This window comes from Gymnoscopelus microlampas, assembly GCF_963454915.1.
Source record: "Gymnoscopelus microlampas genome assembly, chromosome: 16".
Taxonomy (NCBI): Eukaryota; Metazoa; Chordata; class Actinopteri; order Myctophiformes; family Myctophidae; genus Gymnoscopelus; species Gymnoscopelus microlampas.
Genome location: NC_139953.1, coordinates 17,522,696 through 17,541,471, shown reverse-complemented (window position 1 = coordinate 17,541,471; position 18,776 = coordinate 17,522,696). Strand labels below are relative to the sequence as shown.

At 39.7% G+C, this 18,776-nt stretch overlaps 1 protein-coding gene across 1 annotated transcript in view; it reads left to right on the top strand.

Annotated features, from left to right (window-relative positions):
• Positions 1-18,776, top strand: part of LOC311063663 (uncharacterized protein) — a 91,989-nt gene that overhangs the window by 66,997 nt on the left and 6,216 nt on the right. The window contains exons 86-103 of the mRNA XM_084083193.1: positions 295-498; positions 1,371-1,586; positions 3,478-3,696; positions 4,846-5,049; positions 5,911-6,120; positions 8,175-8,366; positions 9,904-10,110; positions 10,629-10,838; positions 11,543-11,806; positions 13,141-13,170; positions 14,140-14,196; positions 15,240-15,346; positions 15,532-15,590; positions 15,687-15,823; positions 15,920-16,126; positions 16,735-16,947; positions 17,197-17,346; positions 18,148-18,326. Of these exons, the coding sequence (XP_083939319.1) occupies positions 295-498; positions 1,371-1,586; positions 3,478-3,696; positions 4,846-5,049; positions 5,911-6,120; positions 8,175-8,366; positions 9,904-10,110; positions 10,629-10,838; positions 11,543-11,806; positions 13,141-13,170; positions 14,140-14,196; positions 15,240-15,346; positions 15,532-15,590; positions 15,687-15,823; positions 15,920-16,126; positions 16,735-16,947; positions 17,197-17,346; positions 18,148-18,326 (3,065 nt within the window). The remainder of the gene's footprint in view (positions 1-294; positions 499-1,370; positions 1,587-3,477; positions 3,697-4,845; positions 5,050-5,910; positions 6,121-8,174; positions 8,367-9,903; positions 10,111-10,628; positions 10,839-11,542; positions 11,807-13,140; positions 13,171-14,139; positions 14,197-15,239; positions 15,347-15,531; positions 15,591-15,686; positions 15,824-15,919; positions 16,127-16,734; positions 16,948-17,196; positions 17,347-18,147; positions 18,327-18,776) is intronic.

Genomic DNA, 18,776 nt, shown 5'->3' with positions numbered 1-18,776 from the left:
TTGGGGTGGTTCCCACAGTGTCAGTTTGCTCGCCATCATCACCTGATACATAACTAATACACTGTGCAATATTAATATCAACTGAACAGTTACTTTTCTGGAAAACAAACACAATTCTAAATTCTCTTCTGCTACAACACAACAGCACAATAATTCTCCAAAAACACCAAAAAGTCTGATAAAGTTGAAACACATCAACTGAATATTTTTCAAATAAAGGTTTGGGGAAAACATGTTTTGAAGCACTAAATACATAACGTTCACAGTACAATAATAGCATATGTATCCTTCTAGACCCGACAACTACTGCTACAACAAGACAAATTACTACAGCCAACACCACCACCACCATAAAAACAGCAACAACAACAACACCACCACTGCCACCAACAACAATAAGAACAACACCACCATCAAAAACAACGCCGTTGACAACACCACCAACAACAACAACAAAACAGAACACTACAGTCACAACAACACCAACTTCGGTAACCGGTAAGTATATAACAAGGAATTTGGTTGAATATTATATGTTTTGACCATACCAACAACATTTGTGACCAGCATGACAATGGAATAATGTTAAATAAATAAAAACAACAGCAAAAAAAACTAAAAACAAGATAGAATATCGTTGCTTGAAAAAAATAAAACATTTATTAGTGATACAAGTATACCTGCAGACAGGAATGCGGCTACAAATCCTGGGCTCCCGATACCTGGCTCCAAACAAATTCTTAATATTAGTTAAAATGACGCATTAAACCTTAGGGATGCACTGATACCACTTTTTCATGACCAAGTATGAGTACTTTGGAATCTGCCCGTAATTCTGGATTGGATTATGAGATCTAAAAAGCTGACGCATCCCTCCCTAAGTAAAACTTTACAATGTCATGTGAGAGTGCGGACTAGTCGACACCAACTCTGGACTCCTGGATTGCTGCCCTCCACTCCCTCCTTTCCAGCATCAGGGTCCGGAGCTCTCCAGTGTTGCTAGCTCCTCTGTCACACTGCAGTGTGTCTACGTAGTAGGGACTGTAGTGCGCCTCCTTCCCCTCCTAGTTGTCCCTTGGGGTGGCTCCCACAGTGTCAGTTTGCTCGCCATCATCACCTGATACATAACTAATACACTGTGCAATATTAATATCAACTGAACAGTTACTTTTCTGGAAAACAAACACAATTCTAAATTCTCTTCTGCCACAACACAACAGCACAATAATTCACCAAAAACACCAAAAAGTCTGATAAAGTTGAAACACACCAACTGAATATTTTTCAAATAAAGGTTTGGGGATAAACATGTTTTGAAGCACTAAAAACATTATGTTCACAGTACCATAATAGCATATGTATCCTTCTAGACCCAACAACTACTGCTACAACACAACAAAATACTACAGCCAACACCACCACCACCATAAAAACAACAGCAACAACACCACCGCCACCAACAACAACAAGAACAACACCACCATCAAAAACAACGCTGTTGTTGACAAGACCACCACCACCAACAACAACAACAACAACAACAAAACAGAACACTACAGCCATAACAACACCAACTTCGGTAACCTGTAAGTAACTAACAAGGAATTTGGTTGAATATCATATGTTTTGACCATAGCAAAATCGTTTGTAACCAGCATGACAATGGAATAATGTTAAATACATAAAAACAACGGCAGAGAATAGAACATTCATTAGTGATACAAGTATACCTGCAGACAGGAATGCGGCTACAAATCCTGGGCCCCCGATACCTGGCTCCAAGGCCCCCTAATAATATTAGTTAAAATGACACATTAAACCTAGGGATGCACTGATACCACTTTTTCATGACTAAGTATGGGTAGTTTGGAATCTGCCTGTAATTCTGGGTTATGAGATCTAAAAAGCTGACGCATCCCTCCCTAAGTAAAACTTTACAATGTCATGTGAGAGTGCGGACTAGTCGACACCAACTCTGGACTCCTGGATTGCTAACCTCCACTCCCTCCTTTCCAGCATCACCCAGTGTTGCTAGCTCCTCTGTCACACTGCAGTGTGTCTACGTAGTAGGTTGTGCCCCTCCTTCCCCTTCTAGTTGTCTCTTGGGGTGGCTACCACTGTGTCAGTTTGCTCGCCATCATCACCTGATACATAACTAATACAATATGCAATATTAATATCAACTGAACAGCTACTTTTAATTACTTGGGAAACAAACACAATTCTAAATTCTCTTCTGCCACAACACAACAGCACAATAATTCTGCAAAAACACCAAAAAGTCTGAAGCTGCAACACACCAACTGAATATTTTTCAAATAAAGGTTTGGGGAAAAACATGTTTTGAAGCACTAAATACATTACGTTCACAGTACAATAATAGCATATGTATCCTTCTAGACCCGACAACTACTGCTACAACACGACAAAATACTACAGCCAACACCACCACCACCATAAAAACAACAGCAACAGCCCCACCACTGCCACCAACAACAACAACAACACCACCATCAAAAACAACACTTTTGACAGCATCACCAACAACAACAACAACAACAACAACAAAACAGAACACTACAGTCATAACAACACCAACTTTGGTAACCTGTAAGTAACTAAGAAGGAATTTGGTTGAATATTATATGTTTTGACCATACCAAAAACATTTTTGACCAGCATGACAATGGAATAATGTTAAATAAATAAAAACAACAGCAAAAAAACTAAAAACAAGATAGAATATCGTTGTTGCAAAGAACAGAACATTTATTAGTGATACAAGTATACCTGCAGACAGGAATGCGGCTACACATCCTGGGCCCCCGATATCTGGCTCCAAGGCCCCCTAATAATATTAGTTAAAATAACACATTCAACTTTATGGATGCACTGATACCACTTTTTCATGACTAAGTATGAGTAGTTTGGAATCTGCCTGTAATTCTGGGTTATGAGATCTAAAAAGCCGACGCATCCCTCCTTAAGTAAAACTTTACAATGTCATGTGAGAGTGCGGACTAGTCGACACCAACTCTGGACTCCTGGATTACTGCCCTCCACCCCTTCCTTTCCAGCATCAGGTTCCGGAGCTCTCCAGTGTTGCTAGCTCCGCTGTCACACTGCAGTGTGTCTACGTAGTAGGTTGTGCGCCTCCTTCCCCTCCTAACTGTGCCTTGGGGTGGCTCCCACAGTGTCAGTTTGCTCGCCATCATCACCTGATACATAACTAATACACTGTGCAATATTAATATCAACTGAACAGTTACTTTTCATTACTTGGAAAACAAACACAATTCTAAATTCTCTTCTGCCAAGACACAACAGCACAATAATTCTCCAAAAACAACAAAAAGTCTGAAAAAGCTGAAACACACCAACTGAATATTTTTCAAATAAAGGTTTGGGGAAAAACATGTTTTGAAGCACTAAATACATTATTTTCACAGTACAATAATAGCATATGTATCCTTCTAGACCCGACAACTACTGCTACAACAAGACAAAATAGTACAACCAACACCACCACCACCACCACCACCATAAAAACAACAGCAACAACACCACCACTGCCACCAACAACAACAACAAGAACAACAACAACACCACCATCAAAAACAATGCCGTTGACAACACCACCAACAACAACAACCAAACAGAACACTACAGTCACAACAACACCAACTTCGGTAACCGGTAAGTAAATAACGAGTAATTTGGTTAAATGTTATATGTTTTGACCATACCAACAACATTTGTGACCAGCATGACAATGGAATAATGTTAAATAAATAAAAACAACAGCAAAGAAAAACTAAAAACAAGATAGAATATCGTTGCTTGAAAAGAATAAAACATTTATTAGTGATACAAGTATACCTGCAGACAGGAATGCGGCTACAAATCCTGGGCCCCCGATACCTGGCACCAAAGCCCTAGTATTAGTTAAAATGACACATTAAACCTTAGGGATGCACTGATACCACTTTTTCATGACCAAGTATGAGTACTTTGTAATCTGCCCGTAATTCTGGATTGGATTATGAGATCTAAAAAGCTGACGCATCTCTCCCTAAGTAAAACTTTACAATGTCATGTGAGAGTGCGGACTAGTCGACACCAACTCTGGACTCCTGGATTGCTGCCCTCCACTCCCTCCTTTCTAGCATCAGGGTCCGGAGCTCTCCAGTGTTGCTAGCTCCTCCGTCACAGTGCAGTGTGTCTACGTAGTAGGTTGTGCCCCTCCTTCCCCTCCTAGTTGTCTCTTGGGGTGGCTCCCACAGTGTCAGTTTGCTCGCCATCATCACCTGATACATAACTAATACACTGTGCAATATTAATATCAACTGACAGTTACTTTTCATTACTTGGAAAACAAACACAATTCTAAATTATCTTCTGCCACAACACAACAGCACAATAATTCTCCAAAAACAACAAAAAGTCTGATAAAGCTGTAACACACCAACTGAATATTTTTCAAATAAAGGTTTGGGGAAAAACTAGCCTGGTTCCAGACGAATCTGCCTTTGCAAAATTGCATCGCACTTTAGCCCTCGGCAGATTAGGTCTGGCCCCCCTCAATAGAGATTTCATTTCTCTCCCTCCGAAGTCGTGAGGGACCAATCAGGGCCCAGTATCCAAATGTGGGCGGGCTTATCACCTTATTTGGATCTTTTTGTAACCACCCCTTGGAAAAAAATCTATCGTTGATAGGGACCAGACTAATATCCACGCAGTGTGTCGTGTGATATTGTCTGGCCACGCGAGGCTAGGGAAAAACATGTTTTGAAGCACTAAATACATTATTTTCACAGTACAATAATAGCATATGTATCCTTCTAGACCTGACAACTACTGCTACAACAAGACAAAATACTACAACCAACACCACCACCACCACCATAAAAACAACAGCAACAACACCACCACTGCCACCAACAACAACAAGAACAACACCACCATCAAAAACAACGCCGTTGACAACACCACCAACAACAACAACCAAACAGAACACTACAGTCACAACAACACCAACTTCGGTAACCGGTAAGTAAATAACAAGGAATTTGGTTGAATATCATATGTTTTGACCATACCAACAACATTTGTGACCTGCATGACAATGGAATAATGTTAAATAAATAAAAACAACAGCAAAAAAAACTCAAAACAAGATAGAATATTGTTGCTTGAAACGAATACAACATTTATTAGTGATACAAGTATACCTGCAGACAGGAATGCGGCTACAAATCCTGGGACCCCGATACCTGGCTCCAAAGCCCTAATATTAGTTAAAATGACGCATTAAATCTTAGGGATGCACTGATACCACTTTTTCATGACCAAGTATGTGTACTTTGGAATCTGCCCGTAATTCTGGATTGGATTATGAGATCTAAAAAGCTGACGCATCCCTCCCTAAGTAAAACTTTACAATGTCATGTGAGAGTGCGGACTAGTTGACACCAACTCTGGACTCCTGGATTGCTGCCCTCCACTCCCTCCTTTCTAGCATCAGGGTCCGGAGCTCTCCAGTGTTGTTAGTTCCTCTGTCACACTGCAGTGTGTTAACGTAGTAGGGACTGTAGTGCGCCTCCTTCCCCTCCTAGTTGTCCCTTGGGGTGGCTCCCACAATGTCAGTTTGTTCGCCATCATCACCTGATACATAACTAATACACTGTGCAATATTAATATCAACTGAACAGTTACTTTTACAAACACAATTCTAAATTCTCTTCTGCCACAACACAACAGCACAATAATTCTCCAAAAACATCAAAAAGTCTGATAAAGTTGAAACACACCAACTGAATATTTTTCAAATAAAGGTTTGGGGAACAACACGTTTTGAAGCACTAAATACATTATGTTCACAGTACCATAATAGCATATGTATCATTCTAGACCCAACAACTACTGCTACAACACAACAAAATACTACAGCCAACACCACCACCACCATAAAAACAACAGCAACAACACCACCACTGCCACCAACAACAACAAGAACAACACCACCATCAAAAACAACGCTGTTGTTGACACCACCACCAACAACAACAACAACAACAAAACAAAACACTACAGTCATAACAACACCATCTTCGGTAACCTGTAAGTAACTAACAAGGAATTTGGTTGAATATCATATGTTTTGACCATACCAAAATCATTTGTAACCAGCATGACAATGGAATAATGTTAAATAAATAAAAATAAAGGCCAAAAAACAAATAGAATATCGTTGTTTGCAAAGAATAGAACATTCAATAGTGATACAAGTACACCTGCAGACAGGAATGCGGCTACAAATCCTGTGCCCCCGATACCTGGCTCCAAGGCCCCCTAATAATATTAGTTAAAATGACACATTAAACCTTAGGGATGCACTGATACCACTTTTTCATGACTACAGTAAGTATGAGTACTTTGGAATCTGCCTGTAATTCTGGGTTATGAGATCTAAAAAGCTGACGCATCCCTCCCTAAGTAAAACTTTACAATGTCATGTGTGAGTGCGGATTAGTCGACACCAACTCTGGACTCCTGGATTGCTGCCCTCCACTCCCTCCTTTCCAGCATCAGGTTCCGGAGCTCTCCAGTGTTGCTAGCTCCTCTGTCACAGTGCAGTGTTTCTACGTAGTAGGTTGTGCCCCTCCCTCCCCTCCTAGTTGTCCCTTGGGGTGGCTCCCACAGTGTCAGTTTGCTCGCCATCATCACCTGATACATAACTAAGACACTGTGCAATATTAATATCAACTGAACAGTTACTTTTCTGGAAAACAAACACAATTCTAAATTCTCTTCTGCCACAACACAACAGCACAAAAAGTCTGATAAAGTTGAAACACACCAATTGAATATTTTTCAAATAAAGTTTTGAAGCACTAAATACATTACGTTCACAGTATCATAATAGCATATGTATCCTTCTAGACCCAACAACTACTGCTACAACACAACAAAATACTACATCCAACACCACCACCACCATAAAAACAACAGCAACAACCCCAATGACAACAACAAGAACAACAACACCATCAAAAACAACGCTGTTGACAACACCACCACCAACAACAACAACAAAACAGAACACTACAGTCATAACAACACCAACTTCGGTAACCTGTAAGTAAATAACAAGGAATTTGGTTGAATATTATATGTTTTGACCATACCAAAAACATTCGTAACCAGCATGACAATGGAATAATGTTAAATAAATAAAAACAACGGCAAAAAAACTATAAACAAGATAGAATATCGTTGTTTGCAAAGAATAGAACATTCATTAGTGATACAAGTATACCTGCAGACAGGAATGCGGTTACAAATCCTGGGCCCCCGATACCTGGCTCCAAGGCCCCCTAATAATATTAGTTAAAATGACACATTAACACCTTAGGGATGCACTGATACCACTTTTTCATGACTAAGTATGAGTAGTTTGAAATCTGCCTGTAATTCTGGGTTATGAGATCTAAAAAGCTGACGCATCCCTCCCTAATGAAACTTTACAATGTCATGTGAGAGTGCGGACTAGTCGACACCAACTCTGGACGGGAGGCATGCGTTAATCCGACAGACCGTTTCTCCGACTATGTGGCATCCGCGTGCGGTTAGGGTTAGGGTGCGGGTTTGGTTCGGGTTTACTGTTTAGTGTCGGAGCACTGCGCTGTCGGAGGAATGCGCTGTCGGACTAACGTATTGCACCCCTCTGGACTCCTGGATTGCTGCCCTCCACTGCCTCCTTTCCAGCTTCAGGTTCTGGAGCTCTCCAGTGTTGCTAGCTCCTCTGTCACACTGCAGTGTGTCTATGTAGTTGGTTGTGCGCCTCCTTCCCCTCCTAGTTGTTCCTTGGGGTGGCTCCCACAGTGTCAGTTTGCTCGCCATCATCACCTGATACATAACTAATACACTGTGCAATATTAATATCAACTGAACAGTTACTTTTCTGGAAAACAAACACAATTCTAAATTCTCTTCTGCCACAACACAACAGCACAATAATTCTCCAAAAACACCAAAAAGTCTGATAAAGTTGAAACACACTAACTGAATATTTTTCAAATAAAGGTTTGGGGAAAAACCTATGGGAAAAACATGTTTTGAAGCACTAAATACATTACGTTCACAGTGCAATAATAGCATATGTATCCTTCTAGACCCGACAACTACTACTACAACACGACAAAATACTACAGCCAACACCACCACCACCATAAAAACAACAACAACAACACCACCACCACTGCCACCAACAACACCACCATCAAAAACACCGCCGTTGACAACACCACCAACAACAACAACAAAACAGAACACTACAGTCACAACAGCACCAACTTCGGTAACCGGTAAGTAAATAACAAGGAATTTTGTTGAATATTATATGTTTTGACCATACCAACAACATTTGTGACCAGCATGACAATGGAATAATGTTAAATAAATAAAAACAACGGCAAAAAAAACAAAAAAACAAGATAGAATATTGTTGCTTGAAAAAAATAAAACATTTATTAGTGATACAAGTATACCTGCAGACAGGAATGTGGTTACAAATCCTGTGCCCCCGATAACTGGCTCGAAGGCCCCCTAATAATATTAGTTAAAATGACACATTAAACCTTAGGGATGCACTGATACCACTTTTTCATGACTAAGTATGAGTAGTTTGGAATCTGCCTGTAATTCAGGGTTATGAGATCTAAAAAGCCGACGCATCCCTCCCTAAGTAAAACTTTACAATGTCATGTGAGAGTGCGGACTAGTCGACACCAACTCTGGACTCCTGGATTGCTGCCCTCCACTCCCTCCTTTCCAGCATCAGGTTCCGGAGCTCTCCAGTGTTGCTAGCTCCTCTGTCACACTGCACTGTGTCTACGTAGTAGGTTGTGCGCCTCCTTCCCCTCCTAACTGTGCCTTGGGGTGGCTCCCACAGTGTCAGTTTTCTCGCCATCATCACCTGATACAGAACTAATACAATGTGCAATATTAATATCAACTGAACAGCTACTTTTAATTACTTGGAAAACAAACACAATTCTAAATTCTCTTCTGCCACAACACAACAGCACAATAATTCTGCAAAAACACCAAAAAGTCTGATAAAGCTGAAACACACCAACTGAATATTTTTCAAATAAAGGTTTGGGGAAAAACATGTTTTGAAGCACTAAATACATTACGTTCACAGTACAATAATAGCATATGTATAAAAACAAGATAGAATATCGTTGCTTGAAAATAATAGAACATTCATTAGTGATACAAGTATACCTGCAGACAGGAATGCGGCTACAAATCCTGTGCCTCCGATAACTGACTCAAAGGCCCCCTAATAATATTAGTTAAAATTACACATTAAACCTTAGGGATGCACTGATACCACTTTTTCATGACTAAGTATGAGTAGTTTGTAATCTGCCTGTAATTCTGGTTTATGAGATCTAAAAAGCCGACGCATCCCTCCCTAAGTAAAACTTTAAAATGTCATGTGTGAGTGCGGACCAGTCGACACCAACTCTGGACTCCTGGATTGCTGCCCTTCACTCCCTCCTTTCCAGCATCAGGTTCCGGAGCTCTCCAGTGTTGCCACAGTGTCAGTTTGCTCGCCATCATAACCTGATACATAACTAATACACTGTGCAATATTAATATCAACTGAACAGTTACTTTTTATTACTTGGAAAACAAACACAATTCTAAATTCTCTTCTGTTACAACACAACAGCACAATAATTCTCCAAAAACAAAAAAAAGTCTGATAAAGCTGAAACACACGAACTGAATATTTTTCAAATAAAGGTTTGGGGAAAAACATGTTTTGAAGCACTAAATACATTATTTTCACAGCACAATAATAGCATACTACTGTATGTATCCTTCTAGACCCGACAACTACTGCTACAACACGACAAAATACTACAGCCAACACCACCACCACCGTAAAAACAACAGCAACAACCCCACCACTGCCACCAACAACAACAAGAACAACACCACCATCAAAAACAACGCTGTTGACAACACCACCAACAACAACAACAACTACAAAACAGAACACTACAGTCATAACAACACCAACTTCGGTAACCTGTAAGTAACTAACAAGGAATTTGGTTGAATATTATATGTTTTGACCATACCAAAAACATTTGTGAACAGCATGACAATGGAATAATGTTAAATAAATAAAAACAACAGCAAAAAAACTGAAAACAAGGTAGAATATCGTTGTTTGCAAAGAATAGATTATTCATTAGTGATACAAGTATACCTGCAGACAGGAATGCGCCTCCTGCCCCTCCTAATTGTCCCTTGGGGTGGCTCCCACAGTGTCAGTTTGCTCGCCATCATCACCTGATACATAACTGATACACTGTGCAATATTAATATCAACTGAACAGTTACTTTTCTGAAAAAACAAACACAATTCTAAATTATCTTCTGCCACAACACAACAGCACAATAATTCTCCAAAAACACCAAAAAGTCTGATAAAACTGAAGCACACCAACTGAATATTTTTCAAAGAAAGTTTTGGGGAAAAACATGTTTTGAAGTACTAAATAAATTTCGTTCACAGTACAATAATAGCATATGTATCCTTCTAGACCCAACAACTACTGCTACAACACAACAAAATACTACAACCAACACCACCACCACCACCATAAAAACAACAGCAAAAACCCCACCACTGCCACCAACAACAAGAACAACACCACCATCAAAAACAACGCAGTTGACAACACCACCAACAACAACAACAACAACAACAAAACAGAACACTACAGTCATAACAACACCAACTTCGGTAACCTGTAAGTAACTAACAAGGAATTTGGTATACCTGCAGACAGGAATGCGGCTACAAATCCTGGGGCCCCGATACCTGGCTCCAAGGCCCCCTAATAATATTAGTTAAAATGACACATTAAACCTTAGGTTTAAAACCTTACCACTTTTTCATGATTAGTATGAGTAGTTTGGAATCTGCCTGTAATTCTGGGTCATGAGATCTAAAAAGCCGACCCATCCCTCCCTAAGTAAAACTTTACAATGTCATGTGAGAGTGCGGACTAGTCGACACCAACTCTGGACTCCTGGATTGCTGCCCTCCACTCTCTCCTTTCCAGCATCAGGTTCCGGAGCTCTCCAGTGTTGCTAGCTCCTCTGTCACACTGCAGTGTGTCTACGTAGTAGGTTGTGCGCCTCCTTCCCCTCCTAGTTGTCCCTTGGGGTGGCTCCCACAGTGTCAGTTTGCTCGCCATCATCACCTGATACATAACTAATACACTGTGCAATATTAATATCAACTGAACAGTTACTTTTCATTACTTGGAAAACAAACACAATTTTAAATTCTCTCATGCCACAACACACAATAATTCTCCAAAAACACCAGAAAGTCTGATAAAGGTGAAACACAAATATTTTTCAAATAAAGGTTTGGGGAAAAACATGTTTTGAAACACTTTTATACATTACGTTCACAGTACAATAATAGAATTATCTATCCTTCTAGACTCAACAACTACTGCTGCAACACGACAAAATACTACAGCCAACACCACCACCACCATAACAACAGCAACAACACCACCACTTCCACCACCAACAACAAGAAGAACAACATCAAAAACAACACCGACGACAACACCACCACCAACAATAACAACATCACCACTGCCATCACCATCAATAACAACACCATCATCAACTACAACACCGACGACAATTGTACAGGTGGCAACAACACCACCACCAACAACAACTACACCTAAAACTGGTAAGTATTACAAAATAAAGTTCTGGATACAAATATTTGTATATAAGAAACAAGTTATTATTATTGAGGGCACGGTGGCGCAGTCGGTAGCGCTGTCGCCTCACAGCTAGAAGGTCCTGGGTTCGTTCCCGCAGGGAACGCTGTGGGCACTGGCGGTTACTTCTCTCCTCCGCGTCTTCAGTGCCCATACCCTAGGTGGGGTTGGCTAAAGGGCCTCTTTGTGTTGAGTTTGCATGTTCTCCCCTTGTCTCCTAGGGTAGGTGCCCTCACAAAAACATGCAGTAATCCTGGTCACTATACTGCCTCCCCCTGGCCAGCCGGGGCGCCTGATAGAGGGGAAAGGAACTGGTTGGAATGACGTGTTCCTTCCACGTGCTACGTCCAACCAGGGAAACTCTCCCCTGTCAGGTGATTAGAAGGTCAGTTGGCTCTCATGCATTGAAGGAGGCATGCGCTCTGCCCTGGCCTCCCTAGGTTGGCAGAGGGAAGGTAGTGCCCAGGATTATATAGACAATTGGCACTGGGTGTAAAAAATGGGGTTACAAAATCGTGGGATAACATTTTTTAAAGAAAAAAATATATAATATATAGTATGTAAAAAAAAAAGACATATATAGTTAGTTATTCTCTACAAATGCTAATAATTGGATGGCTATTGGAAACATTTCCAAACTGTAAATGCATATCCTACTGTATGTAGGGGCTTGCAACTCTGTTTGGCTATACTTGAGACAGTATGATATATCGGAGACAGAGTACTCTTATCAGTTTAGAATGGGGCATTTTATATGCTAACGATGGTGGCACCAACAAAGTTTTTTAGTAATCCTGGGTGTGTCTACTGCTTTTTGGCTCAGGTAAGGTAAGACTAGCTGTCAGCAAACCGATCAACACAAGTTTCTCTACATATCTTTAAGAAAATCCACCTATTATAGACTTGTATTGAATGTCGTAATCTCACTGTTTCATGAGGCGATGGACGGCGCATTCAGCCCATCGGTAAGTGTGACAAGTGTCCTTTGGAACAAATTGTATACAACACACGTGTATACAATTTGAGTGTTCCGAAATAGGAGATGTAAATGAATAATATGTATGTGAGAACTTTAGATGATAGAATCCCCATAAAAACTTACTGCCTAGATTTAGCCTGAGTGAACTGACTTTTTGGCTAAACAAGTAGCAGAAAAAGACACATTTATCATTGTTCTTTTGTGGACTTATTATTTTGTGAGTATTATTATACATTCATTTCTTTAGTGCCAGAACACAGGTTCAACAGTTAAAATTATGCCAAAGTTTTGCCATGAGTGTGTTTTCTGCTCCTCTTTTAGATGTGTCACTCGTCGTTCAGATTAAGCTGAGTATGTGTCATGCCCTCTTCTTTATATTCATAGATAGACCTTATTCTTATTACATACCAGTCCTCGTGTTTCTACAGAGGTTCATCTACTTTGGTCGCATGACAGCCAGTAGTCTCACTTGGCCAGACCATTGATATCTTCGCCTATCTCTGCCTACCACTCGTCTGGATACATCTAAATTCATTGTATGGACGACTGGTGAAAGATTACAACCACTGTACGCCTTTACCACACCAACTGAATGCCTTCCCCTATGCCAGTTTTTTTTAAATCTCAGAATTATTACCACCCTCCTCTACCCCAAACAGAATTAGAACGTCACCAGATCACTGAAAGTCTGGCTACGTGAGAATAGACAGCCAGTAATATGCAAGGATAATTCTGTATTTCAATAAATAGGTAATAGATACACAGTAAAATGTGTTAATTTAACTTTAACCCATAAGGATCCTTTTGGTTACAGTCGTAATAAATAATAAATTGTTAATAATTGAACCAATTAAAGAAAATTTGACATACAGTGATCGGAAATGTCTTTGGTAATGCGAATAAAAGGACTTCCACTATATGTACTTCAGACTGCTGAGCGACCATGATTTGAATGATTTGCACACGTCACTCATGAGTGAATGTCACTGGTATCAAGTATTCTCATGCTTTAGATGAACAATTTATGCCTGCTTTTTAGTGGCCGATTTTATCAAGGAAAGGAAGACCACAGACTTCCTTCCTTGCAGGCATTGCAACTACTGTTTGTTAATTGTATATACTGTATGTCTTGTAAGTAAACTAACTAGAAAATGAAAGACAGACGGACAATTTAATGATTCATGGGAACACATGTGGTTGGGGGTGGGGGGGGGGGGGGGTGTTATGAAGGAAAAAAAAGAGATGGGGTTGGGTACATGAACTCTCTCTTGTAACTGCTCTTATAATGGTTCCTATGCCTATGAATAAATGTCATTACAGATTCAACTACTGCTGCACAGGTCACTACAGTTCCACAGCCGGAGACAACAACAACCAGTAAGTGTTTAAACAACATTGCGGGGTGGGGTACATGAACCCTCCTGTTATAATGGTTCCTATGCCTATATAAATGTCATTACAGATCCAACTACAACAACCATTAAGTGTTTAAAACACATTGCCCCCCCCCCCCCCCCCCATTTATACTTACGTTGTACCAGTGTTGTGTTCTAGTTTTTTTCGGAAGGTATACGATACGATGCGCGTGGTCGTGGGTATACGCTCTCGCGTTTTCAATGGATGAAACAGTTTTTGAAGGTATACGGTAGCGACCAAAAAAAATCTCAAGGTATACGCCGTACACAGCATCTGACGGTAGAACACACCACTGCGTTGTACACTTATGCTGTATGACAGTGTCTACAAGCTCAACACGTCACATCATGATGTATTGTGAGCTTGTAGATCTGCTTTGTATTCGTTTTGCTATTTTCAAAATGATTTGAAGTACTTTGACATTATCTTTATTTATTTTTAAACTCTTTGCCTATTATGACATGACCAACATAGGAACATCATGTTGAAAGTGGTTAAGTTTGACTGTGGGTTTTTATAAATAATTATCAATGAAAAGTATTAACAAGAGCTTTTGACTAAATAATAACTCCATTGGATCCTTTGGAATGCAGCTTCTTTTTTTACATTTCATCAAAGTGAATGAACATAGAAGGTTTCCGCCCGACAGCGATGATATTCATACTTTCCTGAGTATGACATAAGAGCAAATTGTCCACCGTGGGAATGTATATCGTTGCTGTCGGGCCTCTTATCTCCATATTTTAATAAAAAATGTATGTACTTTTTGTTTTTTTGTAAATTAATGCCGTACTTGATCATACTAAAGCGCCACACTAAAGAATAACAACGTAGCTGATCTACTACAACCTCGAAACATGCTTTTTTTTAATCCTGAAAAGTAACAGTATAGTAACTCCTTAGTTTTGGAATGATGAGATTTCCACCCGGCAGATACGATACGGTCAATTGCATACAAGACAACGCATGCAACTACAGTATACTGTCTTTTTTTCTTCTCTCAGAATTCGACGTGGACTTGTCAGTTAGGCTTAAAAGGCCTTTCACAGAGGAGTTAAGAGATCCAAATACTTCAGAATTCAAAGACCTTAAAAAAGAGATGGAGAACACGGTATGTGTGTGTGTGTGTGTGTGTGTGTGTGTGTGTGTGTGTGTGTGTGTGTGTGTGTGTGTGTGTGTGTGTGTGTGTGTGTGTGTGTGTTTTCTTTTAAAGGAAATCCAGTCTCATCTCCATTTAATTCAATTGTTTTTCATTTTGCTATGTCCCTGTCATTAAAAGTATCATTTCATTTGCAGTTGACAAAACACTATGAAGGAATGTCAGGGTTCATTTCTATTTCAGTAACAGGATTTAGGTACAGTATTTTACAGCAACAAATACAGCAATTTAGATGTAGGACTGTGTGACACATTTGTTCTCAACTTTGCTCCTTGTTTGTTCTTACTAACAGACAAGGAAGCACTATTGTAACCTACGTTCTGCAAACATCAGAGTTTAATTCAACGGCAATAACCGGATTAAATACACAAGTCCCAAATGCCGTGGATGTGGATGCCGAGGTTGTCCCAGACGTTCCGACTGTTACAAGTAAGTTTCTAAAATAAGCTACAGAAAAATGATGTCATCAATTTGGAATCAGATGGAAAACAATATATCAACTGATCCTGTTCACATTTACTCAAGGTCCGAATCCAATCACCTTTCCGGCAAAAAAGTACACTGGTCAAAACATAACGGTGAGATGTGGGCCTCCTCCTGAGAACATGAAAGTTACTCGTAATCAGTGGAAATTCAATGGGAGGAATGTTGCAAGCTTTGGAAGGTTTAAAGTCTCTCTTAGTGACCAGACCTCCAGTCTTACAATTGAGAACATTATTGCTCATGATAGTGGTAAGTACCAATTGCTACCATGACTTTTAATGACCAATCAGAACTCAATATCAGCACAATGCAGCTACAGTTCAAAAAGTTGAATAATACTACATTTGTTGTGTTCTGACTACTTCACCACACCACAGTTTGTTATTTTTTAATGGATTGTGCCATTTCTGTCTACTTGCTCTGTGTCTCAGTGGCGTTCTGTGGCTAGCTCATAAAATGACCTGCCAATGACATGATCGATGGGGATTTCAGACCGGAGTGTGTGTGTGTGTGTGTGTGTGTGTGTGTGTGTGTGTGTGTGTGTGTGTGTGTGTGTGTGGCCCTGCCCCTTTCTCCCTGCCTTTCCTGTGTCTGTCTCACTGTCACTAACAGAAATAAAGCAGAAATGATTGAGTAGGCAGAAATGGTGCCACATTAATAATAATAAAAACGATTTGGAATCATTTTACAAATGTGCCACTTTTACCATTTAAAATTTGGACTGAATATAGACAAGAGAGACCTGTGTACAATATTCTATGTAGATCACCTCTTTATACTGTAACTCACATGTAGAAGTTGTACTATTTCACATTGTACTGATTCATCAAATAATTCTGGCTTCATTTTTATCTCAGGGAATTATGAATGCAGCCTGGAAGGTCCCGCAATGAGGTTCGTCCAGAAGGGAACCTTGAAACTTGATGTCATCAAACCAGCTCCCATCATACGAGCCAAACGCATTCTCAACATCCCCTGTCGGGAAGATCAAAAATTCGAACTTAAGTGTTGCGTGCAACTGGACTATAAAGTCCAGTGGAGGAATGTGAACGAAGAAGTCTTACCTTCAGGTAAGAATGAATTGGTGGGGTGCATCGGCGTCTTCCAGCCGGAACCATTTGCACGTCTTTCTCTCTCTCTATCCTCGGCTTCCTGTCTCTACTCTCTCTTATCTAATAAAGCATAAAACGCGTGAAAATAGTATTACAAAATAATTAAGTAAAAATAAAGAATATCTCATCACAGTGCATTTCTGGGACAACAATAAAAGCTATACACACATCTGCCTGTAATTCGCCAATATGATTAAATGTTCACAGTTGTGGAACTGGATCAAGATTACTGCGTCCACCACAATTACATAATGGGAAACTGCGGAGGAACGAGTGAAGACGAAAAAAGCTTTAAATGTAGAGTGATCAACGAGACGATATATGAGACGAAAACAACTCTGAAAATCTTCCGTGAGAGTAAGTAAAACTATTTCCTGTCTGCAGTTGGCCTGCGGTGGGAATTCAACCCAGGACTTTCCCACTGTACCACTAGGAAAAGTGCCAAAACCCTTTTAGGTAACACTTTACTTAAAGGACGCGTCTATAATGCATTATAATCACATTTATAACACATTGTAATGCACTTATAAGGCACACAACACTCGTTATAAAGGTTTATAATTATGTATGACAACTTATTACAACGTTTATAACATATTTCAAGTGCTGGTCATAATGCATTACAAGCTCAGTGGAACAGCATATAGCTACCTTAACCTAGCTATTTATAAAGTGTCTTTGTTAGAAGTTGTTATGCATAATTATAACATTTATAACGAGTGTTATGAAGCATTATAAGTACATTGTAATGCATTATGATGCATTATAATGCATTATAGACAAGACCTTCAAGTAACGTGGTACCTGGTAGTGATAATGTGCTGTTCCACTGAGTATAATGCATTATGACCAGCACTTATAAATTATATTATTATAAGTTATAATACTTCATAACCCTTGTTTTAAGTTGTTATGCATAATTATAAACATTTATATTTGTTATAATGCCTTATAAGTGCATTATAATGCGTTATAAATGTGATTATAATGCATTATAGACGCAACCTTTAAGTAAAGTGTTGCCCAATTGGTAAATAGAAATGTAATTATTATTATTATTATCATTGTTATTATTATAATTATACGCAGTATGTATTATTGTTGCAGTCGTCATTCATTTTGCATGGAAATAACTGCATACTTTGCACTTTGCACAAGGTCCTACGTGTAACGATGAGGAGAACCTTAGTGGACGAGAAGGAGACATATCAGAAAGACCATGTGGTCGCGGCCAGGCGGGAAAAATAGTTGCCCGATGTGAGGCCAGTGGACAATGGACACTTCTGGAGGATAGTTGTATTGTAATAGAAATTCAAGATCTTCTGACTATATCCCAGGTAGAATAACCCATTAATGTTTTAATCTTTAAAGGGAATGCCCTCACATGAAGGGCAATCACTTACACCAGTGGTTCTCAAAATGGGCTCTGAGGACCCCCAGGCGTCCTCGAGGGTGTTCCAGGAGGTCCCCAGCGAAATTAGTTAATATACCCCTATACACATCGGATATTTGAAAATGGCTGATCTACTACTGCCTAAATTGTAAATTGTAAATTGTTTGTTGTTAGCTTGTAGATCAGGTACTTTTCAAAAAACTTGTTTTATATGTGGAATATTTTTCAAAACAGTTTAACAACACTTATCTTGTATGAGGGTCTTTGGTACAAGATATTTCCAGATGGGGGCCCGGTCCAGAGCTAAATAGCCTACATATTAATTTGGGGTCCTTGACCTAAAAAAGTTTGAGAACCACTGGTATAACAGAATGCTCTTGGTTTGTACCATGCA